At 45.0% G+C, this 9840-nt stretch overlaps 1 protein-coding gene across 1 annotated transcript; it reads right to left on the reverse strand.

Annotated features, from left to right (window-relative positions):
* Positions 1 to 8658: 8658 nt before the first annotated feature.
* Positions 8659 to 9637, reverse strand: LOC119457554 (DNA polymerase epsilon subunit 3). The gene has a single exon (XM_037719164.2). It carries the CDS (start codon positions 9419 to 9421, stop codon positions 9014 to 9016), a length of 408 nt encoding a protein of 135 aa, XP_037575092.1. The 5' UTR covers positions 9422 to 9637; the 3' UTR covers positions 8659 to 9013.
* Between the last annotated feature and the right edge of the window lie 203 nt (positions 9638 to 9840).

Raw genomic sequence — 9840 nt, forward strand, 5'->3', positions numbered from 1 at the left:
CCAATTTCTTTTGCTGCTCTGCTCTAACTCCAGGGGTTCCTTCCAACCCGGAAGTACTATATTTTGGACGACCATCAATTACAGGCTCATTTTTTCTCTTTTCGTGCCCTAGCTTAGGCCTGCCGAACCTGAAATTGAGATCGCCTATTCGACCGTCGCTGACTTCGCGAGCCCGATGCATCACAAATTCCTCGGCTAGTTCAGCGGCCCTGGCTACCGTGCTTACTTCTGGCCTATCTTGAACCCAGTACCTCACGTTCTCAAGAAACCAGTTATAAAATTGTTCAAGTGCGAAGCACTGAACAACTTTCACGTGATCGCCATGCATAGGCTTTTTGTTCCTTAGCCATTCCTCCATGTTTGACATAAGCTTATATGCAAACTCTGTATAGGACTCATTCCTAGCCCTTTCTATTTCGCGGGACTTCCGCCGGAACGCTTCCGCTGACAGCCTATACTTTCTCAGCAAACTGGACTTTACCTTATCATAATTACCAGCTTCCTCTCTGGTTAAGCGAGCGATTACGTCCGTTGCCTTGCCCGGTAACAGTGTGAGCAGACGCTGTGGCCACGACTCGCGAGAGAACCCTTGCTTCTCGCACGTGCGCTCGAAGTTGACCAAGAACAAACCAATGTCCTCTCAGAGTTTATAAGGCCGCATTAGCTCTGTCATCTTTAATGATACGCGCTCTCCTGCACCTTTTCCATCGTTCCTCTGCCCTGCTGCTCGAGCTCGTTCCATTTCAATCTCGAGCCGCTTCAATTCTAGTGCATGTTCCCTCTGTTCCTTACGTTCTTCCCGTTCTTTACGTTCCCGTTCTTCACTTTCCTTCTGTTCTTTACGTTCCCGTTCTTCACCTTCTTTCTGTTGTTTACGTCCCCGTTTTTCCCGTTCTTTCTGTTCTTTATGTTCCTGTCGTTCATGCTCTTCTGCCCGACTTTTCGCAGTTTCCCTGTCTCTAATGGTCTCTAGGAATTCCGTAAGCTCATCATCATCAGCCTTTAGAACAAGAATAGCCTCAATCAGCTCTGGTTTTCGGAGTGCGGCAGTGACATCCAGGCGCAACTCCTTCGTTAGCTCCAACAACTCCAGTTTACGCAACGACTTCAAATTCATGGCTGTTTTCAGTGCGGCTCTCTTTACTGCGCACAACTATCTTGCCGCAATCTAACTAGGCGACAACAATAGCTCGAATTACCCTTTCTATTCTAGCACTTCAACAAAACCTGGCAAAACTCAGCAAAGAAAGTCCCACACTCACCACCTTGCAGCCAAGAATCCAGCGTAGACCACCGCAAACGCTGCACTCAGTTGCGAATCGGTAGACAAGGCTCGTAGATACATATCTCTTCACTTGCCGTCCAGTTGCAGAGCGGGTTGGGATTTGATGGATCTCACCGCTGCCTTCCAGTTGTTACGGGCCAGGGTTTGGGAGAACCTTCAACAGCGTCTGCTTGGAGCTCGAACCAGGTTGACCATCGGAGAGGGTCTGGCAGGGAAGACGACGCGATGTAAAAGCAAGTAACAGAGTTTAATACAAGGTATATATATAGTGAGCGGTGTGTTCCAAAGCAAACATACAATCCGGGCACTTTCCCCGTCTCTTATCCCCCACTGCCGGACGGCAAACCAGGCAAAGTAGAGATGGTGGGTGACAGTAGCGGGGTGAACGTCCTCAGCGGGGGAGGCAGGATTGCAGGGCGGCACGACAGGTTTCGTCTCTGACCCTCGCGACTGACACGTTTATTCATGTTGACGAGCGAGATCGTTAGGCACGCCGATCACCATGCGTTTGCACATGGTCCGAGCATGGCCGCTCAAAGTGAATCGGAATTAACTACAAGTGGCCTGGGCATTGCAGCTCTAAGGGAATCGTAACAGGGCTATTATAAATGAGATGTATGGTGATTTGTGTCGAGCTGTACATGCATGTTTCCAATATAAGTAAACCTTTTTTTGCCAACAGCAATAAACTTGTTTTTCTGAGAAAAAGAGAACTGCTTCTTACCTTGTTCGATGATCAATGATTGACTGTATGATCTATGATGAGAGTAGCAGCTTGTAGCATGCAAAATAATAGTTTGGACTTTTGATGGTTGTATTCATATATTTGAATGTAATAGGGTAATTCTTAGATCACACGTGTAAACCAGCAATGCTAAGCTTTTAGAGCAAACTGTAGCCTTAAATGAAACACGGCAATGCATCAAAGCGCTCACAGTACATGTAGCGTAAGGTGCTTTTTCTTTTCTGGGTAACGCTCAGGAGCCAAGTTCTTGCTCGTCACAATGAAGTGCAGGCGAGCAATGGATTAGCTTCATGATGCTGTTCGTAAGTTGTGCTGCTAACAAGCGACCAGTCCAGAACGCTTCAATTGGAAAAAGGAAGAAAAATCTTCCAGCGGCAGTGCACATGGCAGTCGTTTTCTTGTGAACTGCAGCCGCTGCACTTGAAGCTGAATTTTATTCCGCTTTGTATCACTTCGTGTGTTTCACAGTGCAGTAGTTTTTGATCAGCTACATTTAATACGTCAGATATTACAGCTACAACTTGTGGACACAAGCATCATATATTTGTGCACATTTGTGCTTCCCAGTATGAGATATATTAGATTTCGGTCACGAGCGCAAGGGCTGCACTGTGGCCATTGGTCGCAGCAATGTGTCGCTCTGCTCTCTGACGCAGTCGCAGAAGGAAACAAAATAGGAGTGGCCCTGATATCATTTTCTTTTTAAGGCTCCTCCACTTTGGTGGGCCACCCTCGTCCTATTTATACCCTGCTGTGCTGTGCAATGAAGCCAGGATGCAGCATCAAAGGAAATGTTCTGCAAACGTGTGGAGTGCACTGACAGCATTGCACATGCCGTGCAAGTACAGACGCGCCATCGACTGCTCGTACTGAAGTGTGGTTACCATGACAACATTGCTGTTTGAACCACGAGCCCCAGTGCTCCTTTGCGAATAAGACATGCGACTTCCGCACCTTCTCCAAAGCAGTGAGGCTAGCCGGGGCCTCTCCTACTTACACTTTCCTTCCTCCATGTACCACCACTTCCATGTATAAATATACCATATTTTGTGCTTAACAATAGAAGGCATAATTTTACATCGAATTACGTGTCGCATTTCTAAAACTTTATTTGGCATATTTTTTACTAGGACCACCACAGTGCTCAATTGGTGGCCAAACGTATGTCAGAAATGAGTTGTCTGCATATTTATCTTCACATATGCGCTCCACTGCACAATATATCCGTCTGAAAACATTTCTTGTGCACAGTTCAGCCTTTGGGAACTTAGCTAGTATAAAATTTCCAAAGTGGACCATTTTGCCAATTTTTAACAGGATATGAGATGGAGGGATGGCTATATGACTGCAATTCTAGGTGCAAGGCCTCTCTTCATTCTCTGGAGTCTTGCTTTCCTAATGAAAGAAGGCGGTTTTTAGAAATGCCTATTATGATGCATATTTTCGTGCCTTACAAAAAAGTTGTAGTGGTGCTCAAGCTGTCCAAAAGTTTTACATAATACGACATTTGATGTTCTATTGAAGCATCTAAAAAATTTTTGAAAATCGTCGATTGGCACAGTTTCTGCTGGCACAGTTTCCATCGAATGACCCTTATTTGTCCTTGTCGTTTTTGAGCGACATGGTTTAAATTATGCAGAACTAGCCCAAATTGCTACCTTAGTCATCATAGGTAAAGCTGTTGTGTGTGTATATTGCAAATTAGCAAGTGCCACCCACCATCTGTACTCCCATTTTAAAACTAAGTGTGCCAGCGGTTTTGGATGCATGTTCAGGCTGCTTTCAAGTAGCTGGAGAATGACTGAATGCAGACAATAAATGCATCTGAAAATATGGCCACTGTGCTGGAGTGTGTGTGCAATAGACGATATGCAAAAGTCCGTAAGCAGGCTTTTCCACAGAGCTAACTTTCCCTAACCAAGATGGCTGCATTCCTGCTAGCAGGGCTTTAAAGCTGAGAAATTAGTTCTGAAACCTTGCACTGCTAGGGGAACGGACGGTGGCAGGAATGGTGTCACTAACCGCATGTTGGCACTTCAATTATGATTTTAGTCCGAGGTCTGCCACCTTGATTTCATCAAATATATGTGAAGAATTGCACTTGCAGGTTTTGCGATCGTCTATTGTACATGATTAGGATCCTTCGTTTTCTAGTTTTATATTCTTTTTTTGAATTCGGAGGGTAAAAATCGGGTATAAGTTCAGAGTTTTGGGGGGAACTCTTGCAAACAATTGACATAAGCAATGGTGTCCTTTTGGACACATTCTATTTAAACAAGCAAAATCACTCACAGGTACATGTAATGGCAAAGAGAGCTCCTCGCAACTCATGTGATGAACTCATCTCTACAAATCCTCATTGTCAGGCATTATTAATACATTTAAAAGCCACATTAACAAAACAACAAATAGAGATGAGTTTAGCGATCACATCTTTACTTTTCTCTCGGTAATGTAACAAAGGAAAGAAACTACAAAATATTAGTGCATACGGGCATGCTTCTAAAAGGTATTATACTTTTTCTTATCTTACAAGCCCCTGTTTACCTAGTACAATATCATATGCATTAGGAGCAATTTCGTGTCCGTCCTAGAACTGCTGCCTTTTTGTCCTCGTCTGTTGTAGTCCTGTTTTACTAGTTTCCAATATACACTGTATATATTAGGGTTGTTCGTTTTTGGATAAAACCCGATTTTACTCGATTTTTACACCCCGAACATGTTTCAGGAGGATCGGGTTTAACCAGATTTCTAACCCAAACTCCTAAACCACATACCAACCTATTTCTTTTACGCTGCACTGAGTGTGCTGTGCACACGCGCTAGCTACCCTGCCTCGGGACAACGAAGTTAGATCCTGTTGGCTTAAGTGAACTCCAGTGACCTATAGACTTCATTTCACAAGCTGCGTGCAGCACTGTGGACGCTACATGCCTCTCAACCGACCGCCCAACAAGTGCGCCTAACTCTGTAACTGACTGACATTGTTACACCGACATTATTGTGCCTATAGCTAACGGAAGCTGTGATATCGAGGTAACTTTTTCTCAGCTGACATACGTTCAAAGATCGGACAGGTCTCGGATGGAGACTGACATCTTGCGCATGCAGTTTATAATGTATCTTAACAAGTATGAGTAAAAAAATTAATGACTAGCTTTTCGTGAATCAAATGCTTCATTTACTTCAAGTTATCAATGCTCTTTACTTTCAATATTACTTATTAACGCCGAACTTAGGAGTAATTGCTAGAAACCCCTGCTGCCCCCCCCCCCCCCCCCCCCGATTACCAGCTTGAAACAGATCGCGAGTTTTAACGCGTTAGCGTTAAGGAGCTCGTGATACCCTCCGAAAAAAAAAAAAAAGAAAAAAAAAACATAATGTGTTACCGAGTACATTTGTAAATTTAAACCAAAAAAACCCGAATTTCGGAATTGTTCCCAAAGAACCCGATTTCTCCCCAATCACCAGCTTGAAAAATAGCAGCCGATTTTTACCCCCTGCATATAAAAAAATATAAAACGCGAAATCGAACAACCCTATGTATATATATCAACTACCATAAAAAACAGAAGAATATAGGTCAAACTTTTTCAGAAAAACATGGCAAAAAAGTAAACTCCAGTCTTATACAGGGTGCACCAAGTTTTTAAGATTAGAAAAATATATATGTTGGTCACTTTATGTTTAGCATTCGATTGTACGGATTGGCAGCCTCTAGATACAGAAGCGATTTCCGCACTTACATGCGTAATTAGCGAAGTTATGTTAATTAACTTTCTAATTATCAACAATAGGTGGCTACAGTAAATGAGTATTTTGGGGCCCGTCCTCGGCGCTACCTATCTCAACGAACAAATTTTGAATAGCGGAGTTCATGTGGGAGCTACGCGAACAATTAGTTCCCCTTGGCAGGCTCCTTGAAACCCAAACTGGCCGCAAAAAGAGCGTCTGTGTCGTCGATGTCGCCGCCCACCCCCCTTTCATCACGTCTCCGAGGTCACCGCTGGTACGGCCTCGCGAGAAGCTAGCGTTATCTCCTTGCTGTCTGCGGCATTCGCAGTCGACGCTACAGACTGATATGGCGCCGTGCCTGCAGTATCTAAAAGCCCAAGGAGCAGGGTTGTCGCTACAGCGCAGTGTGGCACCCGACGGAATGACGAAGTAATTTGGCGGCTCGCCGGCATTGAAGCGTTAGGCCAACGCCGCAGACAGCAAGGAGATAATGCAAGCTGCTCGCGCGGCCAGACCAGCGGTGACTTCGGAGACGTGACGAAAGGCAGGGGGGCGGCGACATCGACGACGCAGACGCTCTTTTTGAGACCAGTTTCGGTTTCAAGGAGCCCGCCAAGGGGAAGTAATTATTTGTGTAGTTCCCACATGAACTCCGCTATTCAAAATTTGATCGTTGGGATAGGTAGCGTCGAGGACGGGCCCCAAAGTGCTCATTTGCTGTAGCCACCTATTGTTGATAATTATAAAGTTAATTACCGTAACTTCGCTGATTACGCTCGTAAGTGTGGAAATTGCTCTGTATCTAGAGGCCGCCAATCCGTACACTCGAATGGTAAACATAACGTGACCAAGATTAATATTTTTCTAATTTTAAAAATTTGGTGCAGCCATGGAGGAAGGAAACCCCAGGAGAGGCCCTGGCCAGCACGAGCGTATTGGAGAAAGTGTGGCGGAAGTCACGTGCTGTTTTTCGCAGAGGAGCACTGGGATGGGTACCCCAATTGTCAACGTTGCCATGACAACCGCGCTCCTGAAGCTTCGCTGCTGCTCTCGGTCTCTGAAAAGTGAGATAAGATTTTTCCGCCGGTGTCATTCCCGCAGCACAAAAAAGTTCGCGAGAAAAGCTGACTTTAGGGTTTGGTGTGTAAGCTTGAAAGTTGTGTTTTGTGTCTGTGAGTATGAGTGTTGGTCAGCAAGCGGTACACTCAAGCAATCACAGCACGGGTCTTCGTTGTCTTCTTCAACGTGCCACAGAAAAACACAGGAGCGCGTCTGCTTCACTAAAACTGCTACAGAAGTTTTGTAGGCTTTGTTTTGACGCGCGTCAGCAGCACACATTTCCGGCGGCTCGTAACAATGCAAGTTCAAAGTTCGCGCCCACCTGCTCCGGCGAGCTGCAGAACCCCTGATTGGAGGCGCAAAGAGAGGTGGCACACCAACACGGCTGCACTTCCGGCTTCAAAAAAGTGACGTCAGGGCCTCTCCTGTTTTGTTTCCTTCCTCCATGGGTGCAGCTTAAAAAAAAAAAAAAAAACACCCTGTATACTGGTCATTTTTTACTGGTTTATATCATTTTTTTTTTCATATTAAGAATTAAAGTTTGAGGGGGTGGACCTATATTCCAGATTTTACAGTAGGTGAATCAACCATGCACCCTTCTTTGAACGCAACATAGTTGCGTAAACGCCCTGTCAACGTGACAGCTATCGTTTGCATTGCCAGAGCACTGTCAGCACTGCGTTAATTTACTTCCTAGCGTGTTATCGCCATTTACATGTATGCGACGTGAGGCAAATGCGGTGGAATGCACCATTGCTGTATTCATGTAAATGCAGCTACTAATAAAGCAACAAGGGCCGGCAGGCACTGAATGCAATATATTTCTACATATGACACTTTTCGCTTGAGTGTCAAGTGAAGACGAGGAATATGCATCACATTTATATATTAATAAAAGATATATGGTCATTAGTTTTGTAAAACATGCATTTATTATCTTTTTACGAAAGGGCAAAGTTAGGGAAGAAACCAGCTTCAACCCATTTCCCTAAATGTTGTTTGAGGTGCAAGAATTGGGAATTATCAGGTTTTACTGAAAACAAAGGACCCTATACATGGTGCATGTTATGGCATCTTTGTTATGGCTTTTGAGTCATTTAGCTATGACCCATCTACTCAGTTGGTGGCACCTCAGCAGTTTGACTTATCGCATACATTTAGTGGCTGTACATTTTTAATGCCTTGTGCTGTGATTAAGCCCAACATTCCCAAATACCTTAGCAAGTTTTGTGGGAAAGTGCACTGACAGAATAGGACTCGAATGCTCTTTCCAAAGCTCACACACACGTTCCAGTTTTACACACAAGTTCCAGTTTTGTACAAACACGGCCAAGTTAAGCTACTGACATATTTTAATGACAACACACATTTCTGCCAATCAGTCGATGAAAGTGGTGATGAAAAAAAGAAAACTGTTACAATTAAAAGAGGTATAGCTACAAGTCTTTAATTGAACCATCAAGCCATGAAATTACAAAATTACTTGCTTGGCTTACATAAAAGGGTAGCAGTTCGGGCTAGTTGGTATGTCATGATTACTGGGGTAGCATGAAGCAAAATAACTGGACGACGAGACAAACCAGGACGAACCCTTACTGGCACAATCTACACAATATTGTGCACAAAGAGGCACTATTTTATTAAATTCTCCGATACAGAAATCACTGGACAATTACGTCTATTACCTTTGCACTAGAGGGTGTGCAAAGTCATTAGATGCTAGAATTTGTTTTAAAATCGTTCAAATGCTGTAACATGTTCGCGAAAGATTCGCACATGCCGGCAAAAGCGCTTGTATCCCTACACTAAGTAAAGAACAGACGCAGCCCGAAAACCCGCGAGCTTGCATTTACTTAAGATGTAAACCAAGATGCACACAGCATGGAGCCCAAGCACTGCAACCGGGCACAATACGCAGGCTTTTAAGTTACAGTAAACAAATCAGGTGCCGTTCATGAGCTGAAGAACCCCACATGATCGTATTTTCTATATCATTCGTGGCAACAGTAATGACAATAACAGCGACAAGCACAAGACAATGAAATAATCACTCGCAGACAAATAAAGCACAGCACAAGCGGGGATGAATGTCGGCCGGTAGCAAGTTTTCCGACCAGAACGGCAAGGCTGCCTCGCACTTGGTAACACGGTCAAACATCAAGTGACTGCGTGGTATCAGCCTCCGCTTTTCAGCTCGCTTCTTCATCACCTGGATCGACTTCGCCATCGTCTCCCATCTCGGTATCGCCAGCTGAGACCATGTCATCAACGCCTTGGTGCTTTTTAGCTCGGTTAGCGTCCTTTTTCGTCTTCCCTTGCCGGAACTGTTCCAGGTTTCCACTGAGTGTGTCGATGAAACTCTCGAACTCCATCTCCTCCATGGCCGATATGATATCGGAGCCAGTCACCGTTTTCCTTTTGCCTTTCAATGCGAAGTTGTTGGCACAGGAAGTGGTGTAGAGTACAAACACGCTTGCCGCTTTAGCCAACGCGGCCCGTGCTTCCTTCGAAACGTTGACGCCATCCGGAAGGGCGTCTTTGACGATGCGAGTAACAACAGAGAGAGGCAAGTTGAGATCTTCAGGTCGCTCTGCCATCTTGGGTGGTGTCGACAGAAGGTTACTTGTCACGACAAGGGCAGCGGTACGACGCGTAGAACGTTTCACAGCTTCGAAATGAGACCAAACACAAAATGAACCAACGAAATGTCAAATTGCCATTAACACAAGGCGCGCGCGCACACACACATGGTGGATTGGATTCAGACGGATTCGACATATGTTTGCATGCGCCAAGTTGGTAATTGGTAGTAGAGTGTACTAGAGTGGGTCCAACGCAGGCTCCCCGCTGAGCCTTTCTTTATTAAAAACTTGGTGGCGCCACCGTCGCTTTCCCCAAATTAAGCGGCCCCGCGCGCCGGCCGGACGCTTGTCGCTTCGGTGACACAACTAGAGCTGTATGGAGCTTTTACAGGCGGATACTTGGTGGCGATAACACTGAGATTATTCCCCACCGA

Source organism: Dermacentor silvarum, chromosome 1, assembly GCF_013339745.2.
Source record: "Dermacentor silvarum isolate Dsil-2018 chromosome 1, BIME_Dsil_1.4, whole genome shotgun sequence".
NCBI lineage: Eukaryota > Metazoa > Arthropoda > Arachnida > Ixodida > Ixodidae > Dermacentor > Dermacentor silvarum.

Coding starts and splice junctions, on each gene's coding strand:
- LOC119457554 (XM_037719164.2), bottom strand. CDS start 9,421: ATGGCAGAGCGACCTGAAGATCTCAACTTGCCTCTCTCTGTTGTTACT.